Source organism: Ursus americanus, chromosome 3 (genome assembly GCF_024610735.1).
Source record: "Ursus americanus isolate L20-20 chromosome 3, mUrsAme1.1.p, whole genome shotgun sequence".
Lineage (NCBI taxonomy): Eukaryota > Metazoa > Chordata > Mammalia > Carnivora > Ursidae > Ursus > Ursus americanus.
In genome coordinates, this window is record NC_142129.1 from 3,279,631 (window position 1) to 3,306,513 (window position 26,883).

At 51.3% G+C, this 26,883-nt stretch overlaps 1 protein-coding gene and 1 long non-coding RNA gene across 6 annotated transcripts in view; one reads left to right on the top strand and one right to left on the bottom strand.

Annotated features, from left to right (window-relative positions):
• PAXIP1 (PAX interacting protein 1) overlaps positions 1 to 20,758 on the top strand; it is a 50,532-nt gene extending 29,774 nt beyond the window's left edge. For all 3 annotated transcript variants that reach the window (XM_087860657.1, XM_087860656.1, XM_087860658.1), the window contains 14 exons: positions 1 to 95; positions 3,164 to 3,259; positions 4,194 to 4,331; positions 5,011 to 5,132; positions 5,524 to 5,708; positions 6,744 to 6,787; positions 8,755 to 8,825; positions 10,294 to 10,396; positions 11,256 to 11,424; positions 17,142 to 17,242; positions 18,113 to 18,247; positions 18,338 to 18,413; positions 18,501 to 18,560; positions 19,145 to 20,758. In XM_087860657.1, coding sequence (XP_087716783.1) covers positions 1 to 95; positions 3,164 to 3,259; positions 4,194 to 4,331; positions 5,011 to 5,132; positions 5,524 to 5,708; positions 6,744 to 6,787; positions 8,755 to 8,825; positions 10,294 to 10,396; positions 11,256 to 11,424; positions 17,142 to 17,242; positions 18,113 to 18,247; positions 18,338 to 18,413; positions 18,501 to 18,560; positions 19,145 to 19,161 — 1,412 coding nt within the window. In that variant the 3' untranslated portion in view covers positions 19,162 to 20,758. The remainder of the gene's footprint in view (positions 96 to 3,163; positions 3,260 to 4,193; positions 4,332 to 5,010; positions 5,133 to 5,523; positions 5,709 to 6,743; positions 6,788 to 8,754; positions 8,826 to 10,293; positions 10,397 to 11,255; positions 11,425 to 17,141; positions 17,243 to 18,112; positions 18,248 to 18,337; positions 18,414 to 18,500; positions 18,561 to 19,144) is intronic.
• LOC148110321 (uncharacterized) lies at positions 89 to 25,600 on the bottom strand. Of its 3 annotated transcripts, none has more exons than XR_015723768.1 (4): positions 21,343 to 25,600; positions 19,776 to 20,516; positions 18,852 to 19,033; positions 89 to 1,069 (listed from the first exon to the last, which is right to left on the bottom strand). It is a non-coding gene; the product is annotated as an uncharacterized LOC148110321 (long non-coding RNA). The 3 variants fall into 3 exon arrangements; XR_015723769.1 differs by lacking the exon at positions 89 to 1,069 and having other exon boundaries at positions 18,559 to 19,033; positions 19,776 to 20,014; positions 20,434 to 20,516; XR_015723767.1 differs by lacking the exon at positions 89 to 1,069 and having other exon boundaries at positions 18,559 to 19,033.
• Positions 25,601 to 26,883: the final 1,283 nt, after the last annotated feature.

Below are 26,883 nucleotides of genomic sequence, written 5' to 3' on the forward strand. Positions count from 1 at the left end.
TTCCAGAAGAAGGCTTCTTACTGGGATGTGTGTTTGCAATTGCGGATTATCCGGAGCAGATGTCTGATAAGCAGCTGTTGGCCACCTGGAAAAGGGTGAGTCGTGCTTGAAGAAGAAAAACTTTGTCCTGAACACTCTCCTCCGAATGTAGACTGGACTTCATCCATGCCCTCCCTGACATACACATATTTATGCTGTGAATGTATTACGGGCATTTTTATTCACATTCTCTGTGACCTCGGGCAGACTGCTTTTCTGGGCTTCAGTATTTAGCCGTAAGGGGAAAATGATGGACTCTGTTGTTCTTCAGATTCTTTCAGCTCATAAATTCTACGGGGCACAAATTACTTGAATGTAACTGGGGAAGTGAGAGTAAGATGAGGGTTTTGGTGCCCTGGAATAGGGACCATCGACTTCTGTGTGCCTTAATCATGTCTGTCTCCAAAGGCAGCTGCTGGAAAATCTCAGCCTCTCCAGCTGGGAAGGGACCTCCCAGTCTCTGGTCTAGCTGTGGAACTGCAGTGCCTGTATTCATTATTTTGTGTGGTGGCCTTTAAAGAAAAGAAGTAAATACTTTTCCCTTCAGTGCCACAAATTAAAACTGATTCAAATTTAAAAGAAAAAAAGTGTAAGTATGCTTCAAGTGCACCCTGCACGTGCTTCCCCTGAGCTTTCCTGTCGTGTAGAGCCCGCTCTGTGCTGAGCACGCTGTAAGACCTAGGGAGTAGTGATGAATGTATAAGATCGAGAAAACTATCAGTGGGAGAAACAGCCTTCTGGACAGGGGATGATAAGGCAGGACGGCAGGTGCAGGGTGAGCCATGAGACAGAACATCACCCTTTGGGTGGGGGGTCCTTGGCTTGCAGTGGTCTGCGGGAGCAAGTGATTCCTGAACTTGGTCTTCAAGGACAAGTAGGAGTGGGTGTTGGAGGGTGTCCCACGTAGAGCAGCACAGGTAGACAGGTGATGCATTTGGGGATGGGGCAGCGGAAGGCACACGGTCCAGGCTGGGCCATCCCTTCCAAGACCTTCTTTACGTGCCAAGTTTTGAATGCTGGAGTTTTCTCTCTGTAGGTATTAAAGCACATAGAGAAAGGAGAGATGTACATTTTAAATCATGAAATGTTGAATTAAGGGAGAGCAGGGAAGTGATGTCAGTACCTTGAACTGAGGCCGCGGTCAGAGGGAGGAGGCGCAGAAGCCCGTTTGAGAATTACAGCCGCAGAAAATTCTTCAAAAATGACGGAAGTGTTAAGATGTCATGTGTAGAAACTGTCCTAAAAAGCAGTAGAATAGCTCAGAGAAAAGGCAGAGAAAAGTTTGCTTTTGTTTTGTTAGGTTAAGGATTAGTCCAGGAGGGCCAACATTCGGTAACAGGAGTGCGGGAGCAGGGGAGGTGAGGGCGGGGCGCCCCACGTCAGGTGCTGCTCGGGCAGCCGTCTCCAGGGTTCTGAGGGAAAGCGACCCTGGCCTAGAAGGGCGTGTGTGGTCTGTCTGTCCCGTGGCGCCGGGAAGGACGTCATCCTCAGACTCCCACAGTCAGCGGTCCCTCCCGGGGCCCGTTCTTGGGGATCTGCCGTGCCGTGGACGGGAAGACGCGGTCACCGGGAACAGCGCTTCGACGCAGGGATGGAAAAGGACTTGGGTGAGGGCGGAGGGACGTGCCACACAGCTGCGAAAGTGAGCGGAGGGAGGAGCCGGCCTCTGCTGGGGAGAAGGCGCGGTCCCCGAGGGCCAGCACAAGGTAGAGCCGGTGCCGCCAGGCCGCTTGCGTGCTTTCTCGGTGAGGGACACGCAGCAACGGCGCCTGTCACCTCCGCATTTCCTCACGGGTGGGGCACCCAGCAGGGTGCTGTGGGGTGGCTGGGCCGCTGGCACCCTGCCTGGCTGTCGGCGGGAGGCCTCTGGGCCTCGCCACGCGGGCCCCCTCCACAGGGCTGGGGTGGCCCTGGCTTCTCCCCGGGGCGTGGGAGCTGAGGCAGAGCGGGGAGGACGCCGCCCTGTGTCTCACGGCTGCGTCTTAGAAGCCGCACGCGGTCACTCCGTATCCTGTGGGGCCAGCCCGTACCCAAGGGAGGGGATCCGGGGATGTGCGGGCATGGTCTTAACCACCGTGGTGTTCCTCGAAGGGTGTAGGAGTGACGTAGTGAAAGGCAGGCAGGAAAGAAAGAGGAAGGCGGGAGGGAGGGCGTCTGACTCTGGACTGGCCATGGGGAGGGCACGTGCGGTGCTAGACCCGGCGGCCGAGCTGCAGTGAGTTACATCCCGGAGACTCCCTGAACCGCGGATGGTGACGGAGCCAAACAAGGAAGGCTGGGGACAGGGGTGTCCCCCGTCGGGGGAGGTCAGCGGTGCGGGCCGGGTAGAGTACGATGGTCGGCACCGGAAGACGCGGCAGGAGTGCGGAGCGCGGCTGCGTCAGGGGAGTGAGACCCAGTGGCGCGTGGAAATGGCCTTCCTAGCCTGTGCGCCAGCTGCTACAGGAACTAAATTTAAAAAGTAAATGAAGCAGAATTGGTTTGCAGGGCAGATCATTTTTGACAGTGAAAGTCTCTCTGGGCTCCGACACAAGCTGGCATCGCGTGACGCCCACAGTCCACACAGAGCAGCCCCTCAGCCCCACTCAGAGTCTGCTGCTAACAGTCAGTGTCTGGTATTCACTAACTTCACACTACTTTTTCTTTTTTCCCTGTAGAATAATCGCTCTTAACCAGGGGCGGCTCTGCCCCCCGGGGATGTCTGGCCATGTCTTCCCATAGTTCTAGTTGTCACACCTGCGGGGGGGGGGGGGTGCGCAGCTGCCGCGTCCAGGGGTGTGGCCCGCGTCCTACGAAGCACGAGGTCACTCTCAGCGCCGCATCAGCTGCCCTAGAACATCAGCAGGGCCGGGTGGAGAAAACCCTGCTTCATTAAGAGGACATTCCGTTTCTCCTCTCTTGCCTTCTGGGAATCCGATTCACTGTGAGCGCTGGAGTTCATTTTCATTTTATGGTGCTGGATAGAAAAACCCTTAAGTGCCACCAATACACATCGTACGTCCTTTGGCGAAATACACTATAAAAACATGATGGATTTGTTTGATAGCAGGCTAATTTGAAATGATTCTCCTCCGTTTTCCTGAGTACTTGACGTTGATGACGACTCCGGGTCTTGTGTGCCTAGATAATCCAGATGCACGGTGGTGCCGTGGACCCCACGTTCTCCAGCCGGTGCACACACCTCCTGTGCGAGAGTCAGGTCAGCAGTGCGTACGCGCAGGTGAGTGCGGTGGCCTCGGCTCTGACTGCGGCAGGGTCTGTCCCTTCTCGTGGGCCATCCAAGGGTTCTAGAGACATGTTTGGACAGGACTTTCTTCTGCCTCTGAAAGTGGGGAAGTACCTGCTTCGTCATTTCCATCAGTCTTTGGTGGGATAGGTCTGTTTGTGGCCTCCTGGCTTTGAGCACGGGGAAAGTGAGGGCGACCCCGGGTAGTGTCACGGAAAGAACACGGTCCTTTTACTTAGTTCAAAGCAGTGCTGGCGGAATGGGGGGCGGAAGCAGGATTTCCCGCTATTGTGGGGCTGTGTACGCAGGGCTGGATCGAGCGGTTGTAACGCTCTGCGGGGCACAGGCTTTCTCCCGGCGTCACCTCGTCTGTCCCCTGAAGTCTCTTCTCTTCTCCTAACAATGCTGTTATTGGTAGACAGGCCGCTGTCGATAGGTATGTGATGCATGGCCTCCTAGAAACTCCTCTTAAACACTGGAACCATATACTGGATCCGCTTCCCAACTGAAAATGTGGAAATGCTCGTGAGGGCTTTTTTTCCTCCTCTGTGGTTAATTTTAGGTGGGCAGTTATATTTTTTTCAGAACTTCTTGTCCTTGGGGCCCTCTGTGTTCTTAAGGGAAATTTTTAAATTTTGATGATCATAAACCTCAGTCATTGCATGATCAGAGTATTTTCAAGGTTGTCCCAAACTGTTGCTTTTGTCCCGTCGCGGGCTGTTGGTGTGTAGGTAGTCCCATTCTTAGTTTTGTGACAATCGGCCTGCTTCGTCATTTGTCACTGTGGTAAACCAAGTGCTCAGTGGTATGCTGTCCCCACAGGGCTTCCGACGGAGGGGTCACTAGTTATGCAACCTGACCCCTTCGCATGTAGTCCTGCAGCTACACACACCCCAGCCCAGCAAGCCCATGATCTTATGTTTGGCAGGCGATCAGAGAAAGGAAGAGGTGTGTCACCGCGCACTGGCTGAACATGGTCCTGAAGAAGAAGAAGCTGGTGCCCCCTCACCGCGCCCTTCACTTCCCGGTGGCGTTCCCCCCAGGAGGAAAGCCCTGCTCTCAGCACGTAAGGGATATCCCTTTGCTTCGTCATCGTTCTCCTCCTTTGGCAAAGCGGTCCTGCCCTGCCTTCCCGTCTCCCCCGTGGGCCTCTGCGTCCCTGTCCCCATGTGCTCCCTCCGGCCCAGCTCGAAAGGGCCCGAGCAGTGCCAGTACCTCATTTCCCTCATTTCCTGGGTCCCTTAGAACCATCACAGTTCCTTTCGTGGAGCAGAATTTAACCGATTCTCTCAAATCTCTGACACTATTTAAAATCCTAAAGTAAGCCAGGCATCTTGCACCAGAGTGGGCACTGCTGGCAGGAGTTTATCCGTAGCTCTAGGTTCTCTCACTCAGATAACCTCCAAATTGGGATCAGTGAGGGGAATGAAGAACTGGCCGATTAGTATTTACGTGCTTAATAAAGAAGCTTTGTTAAGGTGATCTGAGCAGTGTCCTGTTAACACAAGAAAGGTTTTCCCATATCTGGTGTCATGGTCGTTGCTCCCCGTCTGCTGGCGACGCATGGACCCTGCTGACCGTGAACAAGAGGCTGGTCTTGACGTCTGTAGGAGGACCGTTCCCGCCTCTGTGCAGGAACATGGTGAAGAGTGAAAATGCACGTGTGTAAAACAGGCACGGAGAAGCAGGGTTCACGGGTTAAACTGTTGCCGCGTCTGGGCCTTATTTGTTCTCTTTGTGCTTAGATTATTTCTGTGACTGGATTTGTCGACAGTGACAGAGACGACCTGAAGCTAATGGCTTACCTGGCTGGCGCCAAGTACACGGGCTACCTGTGCCGCAGCAACACGGTGCTCATCTGCAGAGAGTAAGTGCGCCCCGCTGGCCTCCACCCATACCCGGACCTCCGCCTCGCCCTGGGGTGGGGGTTTGAGAACCTGGGTCTGGTAGAAGAACGGCCGTGATGGGTTTGATGGGAGCAGAAGTTATCTATAGAACATGGGGACGAAATTCGATTCACGAATGAGCTAAAGAGTTAATTAAGTTAGGTCCCGGGAATAAGGTGAACTTACTAAACTAGGGGACGCCCTGGTGACCCGGCGGGAGCTGGGACGGGCCCTGCATTTGCCAGCCGGGGGTTACTGCCAACCCTGCCGAGGTATCCCTGCTATTTCTACGGCACCATATTGAAAATAAATATAATTTTGAACAGTAGACAAGTCTAACATTTAATAAAATGTGTTTTCCCTCAAAAACAGACCGACTGGTTTAAAGTATGAGAAAGCCAAGGAGTGGCGGATACCCTGCGTGAATGCCCAGTGGCTCGGCGATATTCTGCTGGGGAACTTTGAGGCGCTGAGGCAGGTCCACTACGGCCGCTACACGGCCTTCAGTCTGCAGGAGCCATTTGCCCCGACCCCGCACTTGGTTTTAAATTTGCTGGGTAAGTAGAGTTTCACATGCCGGCCGACTGACCCATGCAAGGATCACATGTGCCTCCGCCACCTTGTATTTACCCGAGGCGCAGCGTGGCGTCACCTTTCCTATCATTTCCTGTCTCCTTCCCACGCCCCTTCCTTCTGTCCACCCTGCACGGGGGCCTTGTTGGTTCCGTGTTCGCCATCTTAATAGACACTCACGGATGGAAGGGGTCCCCCATGCTGCTGCTGTCTTGTCTCTCCAGCCAGTGATGGCTTCTCTAAAATGCCCCCACACCATGACCCAGGTCCAGCTTTCTCTGCTTCAGTTGTGGGCAAGCACCCCGTCTCCTGCCCCTGCCCTTGTCGGGCCTCGGCTGACCTGCCGTGGGGTGGGCAGGCATGGGTGTGCCTGCTGCTGGCCTGCACAGACCCCTGCCCCCCAGGTCCGCTACAACACTAGCTGTGCTGCGTATGCTCGAGGACGGACACTCGAGAAAACGGTCATTCAGTCTGCTTTAGTACGCTCGCTTTTCAGAAAGCTCATTCAGTTTGATGACTTTCATCACAAGAGCGCTCTTCAGTTTAAGCCATCATCCCCCTCCCTGGGACATATGTCCCTGTCTGCTTTCAATTCTGAAATGAAAACCTTACGAAGACTCCTCATCCTTCCTTGGAGCATTCAGCCTGGCCGGCATGTGGGGGACACGCTGTGGTCCTTCACGGTGGCCTCCTGTTGCCACGGGTGGTGGTGGTTCCCAGACACGGTGGACGGCGGCCACAGTGGGGTGCGGGGCTGTGCGCTGCTGCTTGTCCTAGAGCCGCTGCCCTGGAGAAGGCTCGGAGCATTAGCCCCTGAGCATGACCCCGGCAGCAGCCTGCCGCGCTCCCCTGTCCTGGAGGGATTTTTAGCACAAGCATAGTTCTTTCGTGTGCCCTTGATAAATGTGCACAAAGCAGCCTACGTGTCTAAGGTTACCAGCCCCAGAAAAGGGTTTCACAAGCAAGCCTTTCCGCTGAAACCGTGTGTTGTCGTCAAAGTAACTTCTCTCTCTCTCTAGATGCTTGGAGAGTCCCGCTGAAGGTGTCGGCAGAGGTGCTGATGGTACGTCCAGGCTCTGGCCCGGTCGTGTGGACTGGCACTGTTGGGAATCACAGTAGATGTAGATGTGTATCTGTCAGTTAAAAGTTCTTGAATGTGTCTGCATAGCAGATGAGGGTGGTACGTTCTCACCCGTCATGAAATGTTCAGCACGCCCTGGGTCCTTCCCCCCTCAGTGGCGGTGGCGTCAGTCGTTGGTGCTTCTGTGCGGAGGAGCGCTGTCGGCTCCGAGAGCTGTGTGGCTGTGAAGGGGCGGAGGAGGAAGCAGGACGAGCGGGAGCCCTGAGAGCAACACCGGCAGCTCCGACTCGCTCCGGGCTGCAGAGGAGACGGGAAGGGGGCGCCTGGCCACGTTGGAGGGGGGAGTCTCTCTTTTGGTACTTGGCACAAGTTGGAATGCTGGTGATGGTCAGTTAGGAAACAAGGCTGGGCGGCCCTCGGGGCTGTCTGCACTCCCGTCGGTCAGGTATGACAGGACATGAATTGTGTCTTCTGGCTGTGTTTCTGTGACACATCTCAGTAAGGTCATCCTGTAGAACTTGTCTCCCGGTCACTGTCCCTGCTGATGCGCCTGCCGCTGTGAGGACAGCTGTGGTTTCCTTGGTGGTGGCAGCGTAAGTTAAAGGTTCAGGGTTACGTGCATGTTCCCGTATGTGCTCTCCTGGGTTTTTCCGCGGAAGGACTGTGTGTGACGTGCACGGACGTTCAGCACACCCCTGAGCGTTGCGGAGGTGAGGGAGGCTGTGTGTCCACCAACAGCTCACTGAGGGGCGTGCGCTCGTCGGCGTTACGAGGAGCACCTCAGCTGTGCTCTGACTCGCGAGCTCTGCGTGCTGTTTTCCACGTCTAACCTGGGAGCCGCTGATGATCGTCAGAGTCTGTTTCCTTTGTGCTGATGATAGCGTGGTCACGTGGGGGTTTTTCCCTTTGCTTCAGCTAGTAATTATGGTTTGAACAAAACACGACCAGCTCTGACGCATGGGCAAAAGCAGATACTCTCCTAATTCATTTCGATGAAAGCAGTGTTAACGGTGGCCTTCAGGACGAAGCTGGGGACGTGGTCATCAGGGAAGAGCCCTCCCAGACCCCAGGGGCCCAGACACTGCTCTCCCTGTGGCTCCGTGTCCGCAGTTACAGAGCTGCCCATTTACACGTTTCCGTCCCACTGCCTGTTCTCGCTGCTGCTGCTGTGTGGTGGTGTAGACACTTCAGGGTGCTTGCCGGCTCCTGAGAGCCGAGGGCTGACTTCTTGTCAAGGTGCCAGGGAGAGACAGTGAGCCTGGCCCCTGTCTGACGGGCGAGTAGGTTTCGGGCGTTTCCTGTACACCCGCGGACTTCTGTGTGGGTTGTCCACGTAACAGCGGCAGTATTTAGAAAATGGTAATAAACAGGAAGACGGAGAGGCTTCAGACAGTAAAACGTACGGTGTCCCTTTGAAAGCAGCTCTGGGAAAGCTGCCCTGCTCCCAGCAGTGCTGCTGCCTGTGCGGTGAGCCCTGCAAACCGCCCTAGCCAGAGCTCCTCCTTAGCAAGAGTCATTTTTTAGGGGATGTAACTGCAGTGAGGAGGTTTGCCAGATTCCAAACTGGGACATAAGACAACACATTTGAAGTGAAAACTGCCATGCAGTTTTGAAGGTGGAGGACGGCGTGTGGAGTGGAGGGAGGGAGGACGTGGTTGTTGGAAGGTGGAGGATGGCCTGCGCGGCTCGGATTGGGGGTGGGGGGATGGGCACACCCTGAGGACCGGGAGGGTTTGGGGAGCCTGGAAGGCAGGCCGAGAGTTACACAGAGGTTCTCTGGAAAGCCCTCCTGCTCCCGGGCGGTGACTTCCTTGTCACTGTTCTGGGCAAATACTAGTTTCGATGTGGTGGGGAGCATGAATGTTGTAGGAGAGAGTTTGTTGGACGTAGGTTTCTTAGAAGCGCCTGTATTACTTGTGAGATTGATTTAAGTGATATTTTAATTACAGGGTGTGAGACTACCTCCCAAACTGAAACAGAATGAAGTCACCAACATCCAGCCTTCTTCCAAAAGAGCCAGGTAGGAATGACCCCCTACGTCAGCTGTGGTGGTTTTCATTTACAGGTGTGTTTTACAAACTGGTCACCATTGGGGAAATTTGTGAACATTTTCATAGTAAATAAGATTTGCTTATTGCTTCACAACTTCATTGCTGGACATAAAGGTGGATAGATAAGTATTTTTTTATTAAAGATTTTTTTAAGCAAAACCTCAGAACCTCAGTAAAGCGTAGCTGCTGTGGCAGAGCAGGTGGGAGCCTGGCTGGGCTGGCCGTGCTGCACCAGTGTGTGTGGGACTGTGCCCTCAGGGTGTGCCCTGTGGCCCAGATGGGCAGGGACCCAGACCCCTGTGGAAGGACCTGTGTGGTGGCACTGGAAAAAAGCCCGGGCACAGGTGGCTAGGAACCTGGTTGGCCAGTACAGTCGGTAACGAGTCCTGGCTGTCGTTCGATTAGTAAGGCACAGCACATACAGGATGAACTAGGGAGCTCTCTGCTTCATCTGTGGGCCTGGAAAAGCCGTTATTTTCAAGCTGGACGTGGTGAACCACAGTTGACCTGCTTGGGCTGTCCTCTGCAGTCACCAGCTTCTCCTCGTCTCTCCCCTGCCCTGCATCCTCCCTGTTCTGCCCCCACATCACAGTCTGTGAGTGAGTGAGTTATGGAAGTATGCAGTAACATCCGTAATATGTGATTATTTATATATAACATTTTTTGAGATCGTGAGCAGTGTTGGGGCGGGGGGGAGGGCAGAGGGAGAGAGAGAATCTCAAGCAGACTCCACGCCCAGTGCAGAGCCAGTGCAGGGCTCGATCTCACGGCCCTGAGATCAAGACCTGAGCCGAAGTCAAGAGTTGCATGCTTGACTGAGCCACCCAGCACCCCTGTGATTATTTTTAAGATGGCCATCAAAATGCCATAAATAAACCTTAAAAAACAATTTTACCTAGACAGTCTCAAATGTAAGCTAAAAGTGGAATTTGAAAATTTTAAGGGTATGTAAAAGACTGATTAATTTAAAAGGTGTGCTTAAGTCTGATAGCTTGTTTTGAGCCTCTGGTGTAAGACAGGGCAGGGGGGCAAAGGGCCTGCGAGAGGCTGCAGCTCCCAGGACACCCCCCTCAGTGACTGACACGGACCCAGAACAGGCCCGTTAGCAACAGTTATCCTGGCAGAATCAGCAAGATGGGGGAGTCCGGCCAAAGTGTCTGCCCTCTTTTTAAAGCTGTTGAAAACATTCATAATTGGGAGGGGGAGGGTATCGATGGGTTACTTTCCTTGGGGGTGCCATGCACAGTCTTTTGGGGGAGACTGTGTAAGAGGTGGGAAAGAAAGGACAGGTACCTCACATTCTCCTTGACGGAAAAAACCCCACACAGTTAAAGCTCCGAACAGTTGTTAAAACTACTAAAATCCCTTGCTTGCTAAAGGATGTTTTTATTTTAAGTAAACAAAGTCACCTTTGTGTTTTGTGCATTTATTTTGTAGAATCGAAGATATACCCCCTCCCACTAAGAAGTTAACGCCAGAATTGACCCCTTTTGTGCTTTTCACTGGGTTTGAGCCTGTCCAGGTGCAACAGTATATCAAGGTAAAATTATACTTTCTATAAGGATATTTTGCTGTGCCTTTCTATAGAGATTTGCTTTAGGGTAGCAGTTTATTAAAAGAACATTTAATCAGGAATAGGCTAATAGTCTTAATAGCATATACTTATAAAGTAGTAGTTTTTATACTAACAAGTAGTCATTAAATTGTTAATGATTTTTCACCTCGTTCTGTGTTTTTTATATTTAGTTTTATACACTTGCAGTCTTAGTATGACTGTGGTGATTAGACCAAGACACGTTCTCCTAGCCACGTGCACATGAGCAAGGCTGCTCAAAGGCCAGTGTTCTAGAAACCCCCAGCCTTGGGGGTGCGCCTGCCACTCTGTGTCTCCCATTGGAGCCGCAGGCCGCCTAGGGGGCTCGGGGGGAGTTGTGTATGTGTGTACTTGGATAGGAAGTTGGGGACACGACCTCAAATACACGTTCTGGAATAACAGCTTCCTGTTGCTGGGGGGTGGGGGGTGGTGAAAACTTCACCCGTATTATGTTGGATTCCTACATTGTGCTTTTCATCGTTTTTAAGGAAAAGAAACGGTTACAAATGCTATTCTGAGTTTAGTACAATTTTTTTACATTTATGAGTGTAGTCACTGAGGTCTTTTTCATATGTTCACGTCTTCTCAGCCATGTCTTTGCTGGGATTCTTGGAAACCAGAGACTGTAGGTCACTGCTTCACTACCCCGCTTCAGCAACAAGTCTGAGATGTGCTGCCTGGTTCTCGGGGACTCATTTGTAGGGATGTGGTGTCTGCGGACGTGACGACGGACGTGTGCACCGTCTGCGCCGTCCCGGGGCCCGCAGAGCCCGCGCTCACCTCTGCTCTGTGCTCCTCCTGGCAGAAGCTCTACATTCTCGGGGGCGAGGTCGCCGAGTCCGCGCAGAAGTGCACACATCTCATCGCCAGCAAAGTGACACGCACGGTGAAGTTCCTGACGGCCATCTCGGTGGTAAGGCACATCGTGACACCGGAGTGGCTGGAGGAGTGTTTCAAGTGTCAGAAGTTTGTCGGTACGTGCTGGCTTCACTACCTGAGTGTTTCATGCTGAGAGCAGACCTTTTGTTCCCTTGAGTTTGTCCATTTTCATCCCAACAAACCTCTAGTTTGCGGTTTTACTCCTGGCAGCTCCCCAAGAGTAAAATACCTAACTTTCTTCCGTGTCCCAGCGGTCAGGTGACATGTTTGCGTTGTACGTGAAGTAGAAGGGTTTTGGTCACTCGGACAGTGTTCGGGGAAGACGAGCTCTCTGCCACTGCTCTGTTGTTTGCTGACCAGGTTTTGTTTGGAAAGTGGCTGTAGAATGCCATTCTCACGCACAGTGGCGTCCAGGACTGTGCTGGCCCTGGCCCGGTTCTGAATGCGGGCTCCGTCCGGAGGGATGGGTGTGTGCCTCCCCTCGCCCGCCTCCCGTCCTTCAGAGCACCAAGTGGGAGTTCCTTCTAGGTAGTCGGGAGAGCTTTGCTCGCCAGTGTGCCCGAGTGTTTTTAGAACCGTGCTACACACAGAGTGAACATAAATTTCAAACAATTTCTCCACGAAGCTGTAGGGTCCACATTGATTTGCGTCTTTGTTCGCGTAAGGAGCGGTGGTGGTGTCCTCCGTGTGCGGGCCTTCCCAGCCCACTGTGACCCCCACACGCACATCCTCAGCCCTCACCTGGCCCCTGGTCTGGGCGGAGCGGGAGAAGAGGAGCTTGGCCCCGTGGCAGGCATCTCCACAGTCTGTTTGGTTTCTTGTTTTTTGGTCTTTAAGCCCCAGCACAGTGGTGCTAAGACTTAACTCCCTTGTGTCGTGTCCCCCCCCCCCCCCCCGCGGCAGTGACAGCAGTTAGGGCGCACACGCACACACTCGTGTTTCTCTGCCAGCCACGTGCCCTGGGTGCTGCTCCCTCCTTGCTCCTGCCCCTGGAGCAGAGGGGTACCGACCCACCAGAACCTCAGAGACCACCCTGGCGCCCCTGGGCCTCACGCTCTTCTGACCCACGAAATTAGCCGTAGTTGTCCCTAACAGGGACAAGTGCTCGTTAATGCTAAATTGAAGCATTTCAGATCCATGGTCTTTTCTCGGCCACTGGTATTTAAACCTAATTCAGTCTTTAGTGTAACACAATTAATAAAAAGCATATATATTTTAAAGTTCATGTGGTGTAATATACAGATGAGAAATTAGGGTTGTTATTTACAGCAAAGCTAGAACCAGACGTAAAATTCCGTGATTCTTAAGGAAAGAATCCTTTATGTGAAGACCAACAATAATGAAAAAAATTAAATTCTCAACGGTAATAATGTAGCCGATTCCTGTTATTCGCGGTAATCCTGTTCTGCAGAGCAGCCGCAGACCCCAAATTCGTGAATACGGGGCCGTCGAGGCCAGAGGAAGCTCACGGCTGGGTTCCTGTGAGGCCCAGTCACATTTTCATCAGCTGACCAGTACCTACCCCGGCAGGCTCTGTAAATCCTTGCTGGACGTGCCTCTGTTGAAAGACGCTGCTAATACCTGTTCTTGGCTCCTTCCCCTGGCGACCTGGCCAGCCGAGCCATAACCGAGCCGTCCTAGCTCGTGCTTTGTCCGCACAGTCTCTTCCCTTGGTGGCCCCGCGGCACCCACCGGGGCCTTCGTGACTACAGACTCATCAACAAAAAGCATGAAAATGTAAACAAATTAACACTAAGTACACGCCAGGAAGAAAACGGCTTCATGGTGAGGGCGCTGCCTTCTGGGATCGGGCACATGGCCGCTCAGGTTTGTCCCTGTGGCGCGCGTCTCTGCAGGTGGCTGCAGAAACACCAGCAGTACTGACTTGGGGTTACAAATAACGAGGATAACTGTATTAATGCTTAGAAAATTTTTCAATTGAAATAAATTTTCTTTGTCCTTAAAAGATATTGAAATACAAAACCTAATGATGTAAGCAAAGGAGAAAAGTTGTAGGAACAACCCCCATAAACTTACAGGTTAGCTCCCAATTTTGTAGACGAGTTATAAAATTGAGAATGTGACAGTCTTCCTACATGGAATTTGAGTTGCTTAATTTATCAACTTCCCCAGTTTGTGAAGCATGATTCTTTGATCTGTTGATAAAGTTGACAGCAGTTCCTACTTCACGAAGTTTTGACTGGTTTTCACTGGTGTGGCGTAGCTGTCGATCTCTGAGGGTGAGAAGGTGGCTTAGTCACATTATAAACATTTAATAGTAAATATTCAGAGATTTCAGATTTGGTTCCCTAAATATCAGGATCTAGGAGAATTTTTCTGGGTTACAGTAATTGCCTTTTCTGGGTGTCATGTAGTCGGGATCACAGCAGTGCGTGCCTTTCCAGAGCGGCTTCTCCTTGAGAGGCGTCTCCGTTTCCTCCCTGTCTTTCCGTGGCTTCGTAGCTCGTGTCTTTGTGGCGCTGAGCCTGGGCCGCAGTTTGTCTGCTCACCAGCCGAAGGAAGGGCATCTTCCCTGCTTCTAAGGGTTGACCGCTGTGAGTACAGCCACTGTCGTCACTCCTGTACAGCTTTTGTGTGGCTGTGTTTTCACCTCCTTGGAGTCAGTACCAAGGGGTGGGATTGCTGGATCACGTGGTAAAAGTATGTTTAGTTTGGTAAGAAACCACGGAGCCATCTTCCAAGTTAGCCACACCATCCTGCGCTCCTGCCGGCAGCGAAGCACAGTTCCCACTGCTCCACATCCTTGCTTGCGTTTGCTGTTGTCCGTGTTTTGAGTTTCCACCATTTTAATAGTTGTGTAGTGGTCATCTCATTTTTGTTTTAACTTACCGTTCGATAATGACGTAGATCACGGAGCATCTTTTCATGTGCATATTTGCCACCTCTGTATCTTCTCTGGTGACATGTCCAGAGTTTTTGCCCATTTTCTAAATTGGGTTGTTTTCTTATTGTTGAATCTTAAGAGTTCTTTGTACATTTGGACAGCAGTCCTGAATCAGTTGGTGTCTTTTCCAACTATTTTCTCCCAGCCTGTGGCTTGTCTTCTCCTTATGTTGACATTGTTTTCCCAGAACACAACTTTTTAATTTTAATGAAGTCCAGCTTGTGTCTCAGGTCATCGCCATATTCGGGGTCCTCTAGACTTCCTCCTGTGTTCTAGGAGTTTTGTAGTTTTATACTTAGGTCTGTGATCCGTTTTTATTTTTGTAAAGGATGTAGAGTCTGTGTCTAGGTTCAGTTCTTGCATGTGGACGTCCAGTTGTTGGAGAGATGATCTTTGCTCCGGCATCTGGCCTTCTGCTCCTTTGTTAAAGGCCAGTTTATGTTGTGGATGCGGGTCTGTTTCTGGGCTCGCTCTTGCCAGTGCCACGCGGTCTTGATTCCCGGAGCGTCCAGGCGAGCTTGGAAGTCGGGCTTGTTCTTGTCCTTTGGCGTTGAGTCGGCTGCCCTGGGTCTTTCGCCCTCCATATCAGCTTCAGGATCAGTTTTTTGGTATATGCGTATCTTTTTTTTTTTTAAAGATTTAGAGAGAGAGAGAGAACATGAGCAGGGACAAGGGCAGAGGGAGAAGTAGATCCCCTGCTGAGCAAGGAGCCGGAGGTGGGGCTCGATCCCGGGATCATGACCTGAGCTGAAGGCAGATGCTTCATCAACTGAGCCAGCCAGGCGCCCCAAATCATTTATTTTTAGTACATACTTAAAGATACTTTGGCCAAAAGTTGACACTTTGGGATTATTTTCTAAATTTATTGACCTTACTTGGGTGATTTGCAGTAATTAGTGTCTGAATTTTTGCTTTCAGAGTCATTTCTTTCTTTTACCCATCTTTTAACATTTTATCGATTTTTAAATATATTCAGCTTGTGACTGACTTAAAAAAAATCTTTTTACCAAACAGTTGCAGCAAGTATAGTAAAATTGCTTTTTTCTGAACCATGAAAGGGTGTGTTGCCAAAGTGACGCGCCGTCCTCCCCGAACACCTTGCTGTGTGTTACCTGCGCGAGAGGCCATTCTGCCGCATGGCCACAGTACGACCCTCAGAGTCCGGTCCATGGCCACGGTCTCATCCTCGGTTGGCTCTGCCTAGCTGTCCCAGAGAGGGTCCGGGTCAGAATCGTACACAGGGTCGCCACGTCGCCTCAGTGTTCCCTGGTCACGTCAGTTGGTTAGTTGATAGAATGTCCCTCTGTCTGGGTGTACCTGCTGCTTCCCCGAGTGCACGGCCTCCCCGCTCGGGGCCAGGTCCTTGCTGCGCTTCTGCTAGACTTGTGCTGTTCTGTCGTGTGACTCATGGGTCCCTGTGATCCCTGGGAGCAGGTGACATCTGATGGCTGCCTCTGTGCAATGTGTCATTCGTGGGGAAGTACGCTGAAATTGTGCCAGTATTACTGTTCCTTTGATTCAATATTTCCTCGTATGGACTCCTTTTTAAAATTTTATTCCGTGGGTTGTTACCGTGCTGTCCTTTATGTCCAGTGATAGCCACCCCAGCTGGCTTCACGGTCCCGCAGTCTGTCCCCTTGGTCTTTGAGCACTTCCTGGCCTTTGGCACAAGAAAGTTCTAAGCTCGTGTTAGGCTTTCCTGCCTTGCATTGGTGTTTCTTTGGGGATTTATTTATTTGAAGCGAGAGAGCGAGCAGAGCCGCGTGTGGCACCTCCTGGGCAGTGGGGCTGGCGGGGCGCTGCTGTTCCCCTGGCGTCTCTGTCCGAAGCCCCGGCTGCTGCCTGGGACACCTCACCAGGTCCCGAGAAGGCACAGCAGCCGCCGTGGGTGCCCTAGAAACGTACATCTCAGATATTTCATGTGCGACTGTACTGCGTGTTCGTTTTTTATTTCTCCGATTTCCAGACATTCTTTTTCCACCTAAAACAGCGTAGCAGCTTTATCTGACTGACCCTCTGATCCTGTATTTTTAGCAGTTGTTAATAACTTGTCTCTTTACTGATCCGATTGCTCTTGCCCAGCGAAGAATGGTTTTTACGTGGTTAAAGCCTCATTGCTTTATGGAAAGGGTATTTGGCAGAAGCCGTGTGGCCTGCAAGTCCTGATGTGCGTCAGCCCCACTCCAGACTTGCCTGTGCTGCACTTTTGGGGACCGTGTCATCAGGTTAGAGCGCTCTGTGTTACGCTACCTGGTTATTATGATGAAATGAGGAAGAAGTGCATTTCTGAGCATCAGACATGTAGAAGAAGGTTCAAACATTTTGTGGTCTTTGATTTTTGGTAAACTGGACATCTCTTAAAATGTTACCATGAGAACTCTGAAAAGCAATTCTCCTAAGTCTCCAAGATTTGGTGAAAGTATTCTTTGTTAAGTTGCTATCCACTTTCATATATTTAAAAGGAATCTGTTCGATGTATCCAGTTTAATGGATTATCAGCTCCTAGAGTCTAATGAGATGTGTGGTCATCACAGACACGCTGGATGTGATGCTGGTCCTGAGCTGGTCGCTCTGGGACTGGGGTTCTCCACCCAGGATCTGTGAGCTCCCTGAAACAGCGAAATGGTGGCGGGGGTGCAGAGGGTCCCCGCTCTCAGACCATTTGTTTTCAAGAGCGTATGATCTCAGAAGGTTAAGATATGCTGTGGAGAAGGAAGTCTGTCTTTCATCTTGTCTGGCTGTTTTCAGGGGAGAGTGAATGACACAGCATAGCTGAGATTTCAGTATTCAGTGGTTTCCCAGGGAAGTGTGAGCCGCGAGCGACATGCCCCTGACCTGCTGCGGGGAGACCTCCGGGGCGGATCCTGCGAGTCTGCACTTTTCTGAGTGGGCGGCTCTGTTTTCCAGATGAGCAGAACTACCTCCTCCGAGACGCTGAGGCCGAGGTGCTGTTCTCTTTCAGTCTGGAAGAGTCCCTGAAAAGGGCGCACGCCTCCCCACTCTTCAAGGTAAAGGGTCGTCAGCGTCCCCACGGATGCCCCCGGTGGCACAGTCGGAGGGGACAGTACTGAGTGGGTGGCACACTCCCAGCGCCGGGAGGCTGGTCTTCCTCCCGGGATGTGTTTCTGGAGGCCTCCGCCGGGGAGGCCCAGCGTGCCTCCGGAGCACGGCTCTTCACGGAGCTGTTGGAGACACGCACGACAGAGCTCCGGGGTGTGGAGAGCGTATTTATGAATACTCTAATTGGCGAGAGACATTTAGGTTGAGTTTTCTGCTTTTCACCAATCTTTTCTACTTCCCACTCTTGTCATTAAGTGCGTACTCAGCTGGAGAGTACGGATTCTTGGGAAAATAGTAAAGACAGAAGGTTTTTAAATACGTTTGAGAAGATACAATAGCTGGTAAACATTGTTTTGGTATTGGTCTGTTTTTACCCTTCCCAGGGAGCCGGCTCAGGAATGAGAATGTTAGGACGTAGCTTACCTAAAATAGTCTGAGTTTCTAAATGCTCTGTTTCTGCGAGTGGTTTAAAACACAGTAGCATTTGTGGTGCAGTTCGGAGCACGGGCGTTCGCCCTCGGGATCGTCTCCCGGTCGGAGCCCAGAGAACACACAGGTCTCGAAGAGGGGTCATGCCGGTGCTCGCTGACCCAACACAATCCTTCGTGTGTCTTAGGGACAGACGTTCCAGTTACTTTGACTCATCACAGGTCTTACCTGACAGAGGAAGATGCTTTAGTTAGTTCATCTTGACACCCTGGCTTCCTCCAGGCCCGCTTCACGCTGGGGACCTGCCGGGGCTTCTGCAAACACCGCGGTAGAATTCATGAGAAATTACATGCCCTAAAAATTCAGAGCAGTTATATTTTTATTTTTAGGCAAAATATTTTTATATCACACCTGGAATCTGCCCAAGTCTCTCAACCATGAAGGCGATCGTGGAGTGTGCAGGAGGACGAGTGCTGTCCAAACAGCCGTCTTTCCGGAAACTCGTGGAGCACAAGCAAAATAAGGTGGATAGAAGGAAGAGAGCTGCTGATTCGTCACAGTGCCAGATGAGATTCCTTGTTCAGTAACCGATAAACTCATTTTCTTTTCCTTAGAGTTTGTCAGAAATAATTTTAATATCCTGTGAAAATGACCTCCACTTATGTCGAGAATATTTTGCCAGAGGAATAGGTGAGGCTCGCTGCTCTCACGGCTCTAGCTCGGAGTGCGGGGACGCAGCAGCAGCTCACCGCCACAACGCTTGTCTCGTTCTTTCAGATGTGCACAACGCGGAGTTCGTTCTGACCGGAGTGCTCACACAGACACTGGACTATGAGTCATATCCTTTGGGAAAGCAGCTCCGCACGGCTGTCGGAACCGTACGTATATGCGTATGTGCCAGTTAGTGGGAGAAGGCCTGGTGAGTTTCTGCAGACGCCGTGCTATAAGCGTTTTCTGTAAAGAGTACCTGTAAATGCCTATTCTGTACTCCTCTTCCTTTCAGAAAGAAGAACCGCTTTAAAAGTTACGTGGGTCTCCTCTCAGGGGCCTTTTTTCTGTCTAGAGACAGAAGGGAGACAGAGTAGTTTTGCCCCGGGAGGATGGGTCAGAGCCGCAGGAAGTACTTACCGGGGGGGCGGGGCTCCCGGACTGTCAGCCTGTGCGTGATCAGCCACGACTGGGGCTCTGACCGCAGAGCAGACTCCCTCGGTGGCTCCGCACAACATGCGTGCCAGGTCCCGCCAGCGCGGAGTCGGGGGCACTCGGGCCTTTGTGAAGCTCCCTGGGATCGGGGTGTGCAGCAGGATTGACTGGTTTAAATGGGAAAGAAAAATGCCATCAGGGTACTTAACTAGCTTTGGCACCTTGTATGGGATGTGTGTGTGCATCGTGCTTGAAATGTTTTTTCCTCAACAAGCCTACATATAAATTTAACTGATGGCATCTACAGTGCGACTGGAGCCCTGGGATGACGTCTGGCTGCGCCCGCTGTCGCCAGAACGGGCCACGTGCCCCTTCAGATGCCCGTGTTTTCCAGCTGCTTTAGGAGACAGGCATTTTAAAGCAGGAGAACAAATATAATAAATATATTGCATCTTATTAAGATGTGTAATTTTATTCTGAGGAAACATAAATTATGTTTTGTATTATATGAATTTATGAGCCCACATTAGGTTTTATGATTCATTTGCCAAGTTTTTAAATGTTTTCACAACACTGTTAACAGAACTTCGGCTACAAATAAAATGGTGTAAATAAAGACCTTGCTATCTCTAAATTATGGATGTTAAAGATTTGAAAATGTTTTGTACTTTATTTTTATTTCTTATACTCTTTTCTTTTATATTGATATCTTGGCCACATTTTCAATAAATGTACTTTTGAACTTAGAATTGAGTGATCCTTTATTCTGTATTTTTTGCATAATTTATATGACTTACATCAAACTGGATCACATTTTAAGTAATTTCAAGACAAAATAATAGAATTTCTGGAAGGCACCCATCCTCTGCCAGTGTAATAAAAACTCCCAAGCAGAGGGACGGCACCCACCGGTCAGAACCTTGGAGACCACGTGCCCCGATGCTTCCCGTTGGACCGAACCGTCGGCCGTCTTCGCGGGTCAGGAACTGACGTTTACCGCGCAGCACGTGTAGTGTGTCCATGTAGTTAAGAGCAGTACCGTCGCGGACGTCCGGAGCTGCTCTCGCTGTGCTCACCGGGTGGCTTCCCCAGAAACAGTAGTGACCCACTCGATCGTTCCTTAACCGCACATCCTCTCAGCCCAAGTCCTGAAGGAGCCGAATTCCAGGTCAGAGGGATTCTCCCCTCCTGTGGGGCTTGGACGACGGTCACACACTCAGGACGTTGCTTCTTCAGGCGCTCCTCCCCGCTCTGCTGGGGTTTCTCCAGGTGGAGAGATCACACGCCTCACAGGTGCAGGCTCAGGGTCCTCAAGTTCTTCTGCCCAACCCTCGCCCTTCTGTGGGGTCTCCCGGTGAGCCGCCCCCTCACCGAGCGGGCTCACCCGCGTGACCTAGCGTATCAGCTGCCGGAAGTATTTATCTTGAGCTCTGTTAGGGTACGCCCTAAGAGCGACTGTTTCCAGATGTGCTATATTCTGGCATTTACCTGTTTTAACAAACTGTACCTCAAAATGTGCCTGCTTTGAAACTAATGATTTTGTACCTAAGCAAACAGAAGTACTTACCTGCAGAACTGACCGGAAGTTCCCTCTCACGTACCACAGATGGAATTAGTGTTGCCATGAAATACCTTGGGTTCTGCAAAATCCTGCAAAGGAAGAAGAGTTTCATAATTGAAAACACAGTTTTGTTTGCAAAGTATCGAGAAGGCTGCCCTACCACTCGCACCCTTGAAGGAAAGTGACGGTGCGGACGGAAAAGCAGGCCTTCTGTGCAGAGCGCCACGCACCTGTCAGTCTTCAGTGGAGATGGCGTTTGTTTAACCAACATGCAAGAATGACTGATTTGATTAACCTTTCAATTAGTGGGTTTTTTTTTTTTTTTTCAAAAGCTGCCAAGAAATAATCCTTAAACACTCCAGGAGCTGTCTGCAGCCAACTGGCTCGCCCAGCTGCTGAGCACGGATTTGGTGGCTCGGAGAGTTTCGTACGAACATAGAAGAATAGAGATTTCAAGTAAATGCTTCTTACAGAAGTTGATTAAAAAAGTTATTTTCTCCTAAGAAAAGGAAGTCTACTCCTGTTATTTTGTCTGCTCAAGTTTGTGTAACAGAAATAGGACCTACATATGCAATGTAAAAATTCCTAACAGCCACAGTAAAAAAGTTTAAATTTTAAATTTTTATAATTTCATTTAACACCGTGTATCTAAAATATTGTTCCCACTACAGGTCATCAATATTTTACAAAATTATTGCGATAGTGAGGTTTTTTTGGTGCAGTTTTTAAAATCTGTGTATTTTATTTACACTTAGTGCACATCTCAATTCTGACAAGTTTTCATTGGAAATATTTCATCTGTATTTAGATTTCATACCACTTAGAGTTTAAATAAAAAGATTTACATGCCCAAGTTATTCGAAGCATGAGTGTTTTCCAGTAACAAAATTAGTGTTGAGAAGTGCAGCCCCTCACCTGTACGAGTGTGTTTCTCCGTGGTGACCAGGCGTCACTGCTATGTTGACGGCCGTCTGCACAGGCTGCTGGGACGCATGAGTGCCGGGGCGGGGGGGGGGCCTGCACCAGCCGTCCAGGCAGCTCCGGGATCGCTTCTCCGTGTGCAGTCGCTGGAGCACTGTTCCCTGCCACGGACTGGCCACACACGGCGTGCTTCCCTCTGGGGAGGTGCAGGGTGTCAAGGGGAACGTCCCTGCTCTCATTAGGCAGAGTTGGACGTGTGTAAATCCTGCCAATATCTGGTGACTGAAGAAAGACGCGGTTGAGCGGTACTGGCCGCACGAGCGAACGAGGCTGCCAGAGATTTCTACAGGCAGGAGGCAAAAAGCTCCTCTAACCCAAGTGCTCGCACTCCCAGGAAGCCCTCCCAAATCCCTGATGTTTGCTGAATCAAAAACTCAGTGTGCAATAAGGTCTGCATTCACGGGAAGCTGGCTGGCTCCGCACACCTGCCAGGGACGGTCAGCGCTCCCATCTGCACGTCGGTGTCCCCGCCGCCGCGCATCCCGCAGGCCCCCATCCCGGTTCTCGACACGCCCCACGGCAAAGAGCTGCCTCCCAACGTGCCGTGGCCGAGACGCCCTCCTCAAGTGCCCCTCTGCCTTCCTGCCTGTCTGCCCCTCTTCTCGCCCTGGCGACTCAGCTGCATGAATGGTCACGTCTGTGCAGCCCTGTTACCGTCGGGCTCCTTCCCTCGCAAACCTGATGAGGTCTCCAAGATGCCTGCTTGCCTCCAGTCTCCTCCCCTCGGCGCTGCCCTCCGTACCTTTGTCACACTCCTAAGAGAAAGTACCTGAGTTGTCATGTTTGCAGTCTTAAAGCTGAGTGACATCCTCACCCAGGTCCTCATTCCCAGGAGCCACACAAAATTACTTCCTGTTCCTCGTGTCACACTATCCTCCCGCTCCTGTCTGGCAACCTTCCCTGCTCACTAAGACCTGTAAAGCCTCTCCTGGTCTTCAGGTTTTTCTGTTGCTTTAGCCTCAAGCAACCAAGAAAAAAACATGAATTGGATCACATCAAAATTAAAAACCTTTTATGTATCAGAAGACACAACCACCAATGAAAAGGCACCCCACTGAATGAGAGACTAATATTTGCAAGTCCTGTACCTGATAAGGAGCTAATATCCAAAGAGCCTACAATTCTTCACAACAAACAACCTGATTTCAAAGTGGGCAAAGGACGTGAATAGATGTTTCTCCAAAGAAGATACACGCCTGGCCAGGAGGCACCTGAAGAGATGCCCCACTCACTCATCAGGGCAGTGCGGATGGAACCACAGGGAGGTACCTCGCGCCCATCGGGGTGGCTGCTACCCAACAAAAGAAAAAACAAGCACGTGGAGAAGCTGGAACCCTCATGCACTGCTGGTGGGAATGCAGACTGGTGCAGCCACTCCGGAGAACAGTACGGAAGTTTCTCAAAGTTTAAAAACACACCCACCCTGGGGCGCCTGGGTGGCACAGCGGTTAAGTGTCTGCCTTCGGCTCAGGGCGTGATCCCGGTGTTCTGGGATCGAGCCCCACATCACGCTCCTCTGCTGTGAGCCTGCTTCTTCCTCTCCCACTCCCCCTGCTGTGTTCCCTCTCTCGCTGGCTGTCTCTGTCTCTGTCGAATAAATAAAATCTTTAAAAAAAAAAAAAAAACCACACACACCCACCCACCTATGACCCAGGAATTCCACTTCAATTCTTTGGGGGGGGCGGGTATATTGAAAGAATTGAAAGCAGGGTCTTCGTGAGACATGGACACACCCACGTTCACAAGCGTGAGCTGGGAGGTGGTGGGCACGGGGGCGGGAAGAAGGGAGCAGGAGTAAGTGTGTAATGGGGACAGAGTCTCAGTCGGGGATGATGAAAAGTTCTGGAGATGGTGGTGGTGATGGTCGCACAACACTGCACACGCGCTCAGTGCCCCTTCACTGTCCGCTACCAAATGACTAACGTGGCAAATATTACGGGTTTTTTAAAAATGCAGGAGGAAATGAAGAGCACCAGGGAAACCAGTGGGGAGTGAAGGCAGAAGACCCTCCCGTGGGTCCACCCTCTGGTCTCCCAGAGGCCTTCTCTGAACACTTGAGCGAGTGGTCAGAACGCCAGATCCACAAGGAGAGTTACCCATAAGCCAGCGGATCAGTGTGTGGACGTGTGTGTTCGCCGCACGTTTTCCTGTGGCTTCCATCACATCTGAAAAAGGATCCTGAGGAAAGATTACAGATTGTGTTAAAAACAAGACCAAACAAAAACCAGTGGCTGGCTGGTTCCAGAATGACAGAATCAGGGTCCGCGTGTAGCTGCCTCCAGGAAAGCAATGAGAACAGACGTGAAGGGTCAAAACAGCTTTTTCAGACCACGGAAGACTGGGCTGTTGTGCCCATCGAGCCATGTCGGGTTTTGGTGTCAGCCTTCAAAGCTCCAGGGCTTCTATGTGAGGCCGTCCGTATCATTTTGGCCAGGGTGACCTAGGAGGTCTTCACCTTGGGGAAAGCGTGGGCTGGGCAGGCCGGGGGAGGGGCCGTCTCTGTTACTCACCCCAGTCGGCCAGACCACGAAAGGAAGCCCCGCCTGGAGGCACAGGTGCAGGGACCCGGAGCGAAGCGGCTCAGGATGCCCAAGGCCGGAAAAGCCATCCCACACATACGCGGGTTTAGGAGTGTGGCCGGTGCACTGCAAAGCCCCCGGGTTAGTGTGCTGGAGCAGTCCCTGCTGTGGGTTTTGTTCTCGGACGTTCCAAGGGAGTGGCGGTGGTCTGCAGCCGTGGCTCCACCGGCTCCAGGAAGGGAGGAGACGGGTTCCGGAGTCCAGGGCGGTGTTTTCTCCGCTGAGCGAGGAGAAGGCAAAGAAATGCTGCCCGTGGGAAGGTTACCGTTAAGCTGGCCGCCCCGAGCCGGCCCAGCCGGGAGGGGGAATTCGGAGAAAACGTGCGCCGCTGCTCCGCCGTGAGCGCCTGGAAGTTGGGGTGACAGAGGTCCTGCACGTCCGTGCCCTTGGACGTTCTGTAACCTTCATGAAGGCTCCAGGACCCACTGAGAGAACCACGGACAGTGCTGCCCTGGTGCCGGCAGACACGGGGCCCTCCGGAGATGGCAGGTGTACCCACTGGGTTACATCTTGTGCGTGACTGCCAGGACTTCGGACCTAAACTCCAGTCATGAGCGGCGCCTCACCCCGACTCCAGATGGACGTGGCCATGTGCCTCGCGATGCAGAGCGCGCTGCCCGGCCTCGGTCCCCTCGGTCCCCACGGGGGCAACGTGGCAGCTTCCCGCCAGGTGCGCCAGGATACCGACTGCTGGAGATACCGAGGGGCGCATTTATGTTGGGACTGATTTGCAGCTGTTAAGATTCTGTTCTAAAACTATTTGTGCACTTCCTTCTGCAAACTTTCCCAAGGAATATTTTTGTTTGTTTGTTTGTTTTTTCAGATGGGATTCTATCTATTCACCTGACACCAGAGAGCCAAGTTTCTAGAATGGAGCAAGCGACGCCGGCCCTGAGCCTGTCTTTTGAACAATCCCAGTTGCCCTGATTCTTTCTCAGTCAGGATTTATCATCTGTAAACTTTGTTTTGCAAGTGCACGTATAATACTTGGTTCTTATTTCTATTTATTCCTATTTTCAGATTTTCCCTGATATAGAAATTATGTAGGATTGCTGATCACCATCGTCTCCTTGCATCATGAGGCAGTAGAATGAAGAGGATCCCAGTTTTGGATTATGTGCGATGCTTTCATAAAATAAAGGAAAATTTCAACGTCTAGTTTGTGGGCCCTGCTCCTGGGCTCCCAGGGAAGCTATACTTTAACATTTACCGGGGTCAAAATGACTCAGCAAAACCTCAGAGCATGGGCTGTATTTCTGTCCCATGCACACATCGTACATCTGCTTTGTTAAAATAAATAACCAAAAAGAAGCATTAAAAACATAAAGGAAAAAACCCTCTTTGGTTCCCGTAAGATTAAAGTCATACAGCCTCACACGTACTAGAAACATAAGTCTGTGACTTTCTGGAATGCCCTTCCTCGGGATGATTTGTAACTCTAGGTTAAAAACAAAAACAAAAATACAACGTGCTGCACCACATGTTCCTTCCCCAGAGCACCCTTCTTTGTGAAGGCCGTGTCCCGGGCAGCTGTCCTAACTGGGGCTCGAATAAGACTCTTCCTTTCTCTTTAAAAATTTAAAAAAGGTTTGTTCTTTCTGCCTCAACATTTCTTGGCGTGATCGGCAGGATATCAGAGCCCCTCACCTGAGAACGCCTGGGGGGTCATCTGGAACTCAGCTCGGTACCAGCATGGGCCCTTGGTACCCCTGCAACTTCTCCTGACAGCCAACCCCCTCGCTTTGAATCGACAGTCCTTTTATTCAAGCTGTTGAGGGTTCCCAGTAACGTCCTCTTGGTGGGAATCACCTACAGGACTTAGTTGTTTTAATTGGGCATTATAATAATTGATGTTATTACTATAAGGCTGGAATAAATTTTCTGCCTAAAAATAGGGGAGCCTGAAGCATTCAGCTTCAAAGAGCAGGGACACGTGCTCCTTCTGGCCAAATGCTGCTTTCAGGTGACTGAAATCCTAAAGGAAGTGTCCGAGGATATTCCCCGGACGTGCGGTGCTCCCATAGGAATTGCCCATCTCACACAGTAATTAGCGATTGGTTCGTCCCTGGTGCACATGTAAAGATGCACCATCCAGTGCTCCAAGCCCCCTTAATGGTCCTAGAGCTCGCAGGGAGAAACCGAGACACATGGGAGAGCGTATCAGAGCCCTTTGGAAGTGGCACAAGCAGCACCCTCTGGATCCACCACACTTAACAGCCTTAGATCTTATTCAAGCCTGATTCTAAAAATAAAAGCGAAACTAGAAGGAATGGGGCACCGTGCTTCAAAAGCTGAAGAGCTCCCGGAAAACCAACCACGACCTACAGGAACTCTGGCAGGCCCTACGCACGGCACCGGTGAGCCTCTGCCTGCAGGGCCTCGCTTAAATGGGGAACCCAGCTAAGGGTAACCTGAGTCTCTGACGCCCAGATGGGGCTCTTTGACAGGTCGGAGTTATTTTTCTTGAGTACACAATTAGAAAGCCAGCGGTAAGACTACACAGCCAGAAACTACGAAGCTGTTTGTTCCGATCAGTGAAGCCCCCAGCTTTGGGGGAGGAACCAGCAGCGTTCACAGAGGTACCCTGGGCCGCAGCTTTGGGTATCTTTGGACAAAACTGGCTGTGTTCCGATCAGAAAATGGATCCGGGGGATTGGAGAAAAAATGGCGGAGGAGTAGGGGACCCCTTTTTCAGCCGGTCCCCTGAGTCGAGCTGGATAGGTACCAGACCAGCCTGAACATCCACGGAATCAGCCTGAGACGCAGGAAGATACATCTGGATCTCTACAAATGAACATCTCCAGCGCTGAGTATTGAGGTACGAAGCGGGGAGCCTTGAAACTGTGCACAGATATCAGAAGATAAACAGAAGGGGGAGGGAGCCGCCGCGTTCGGG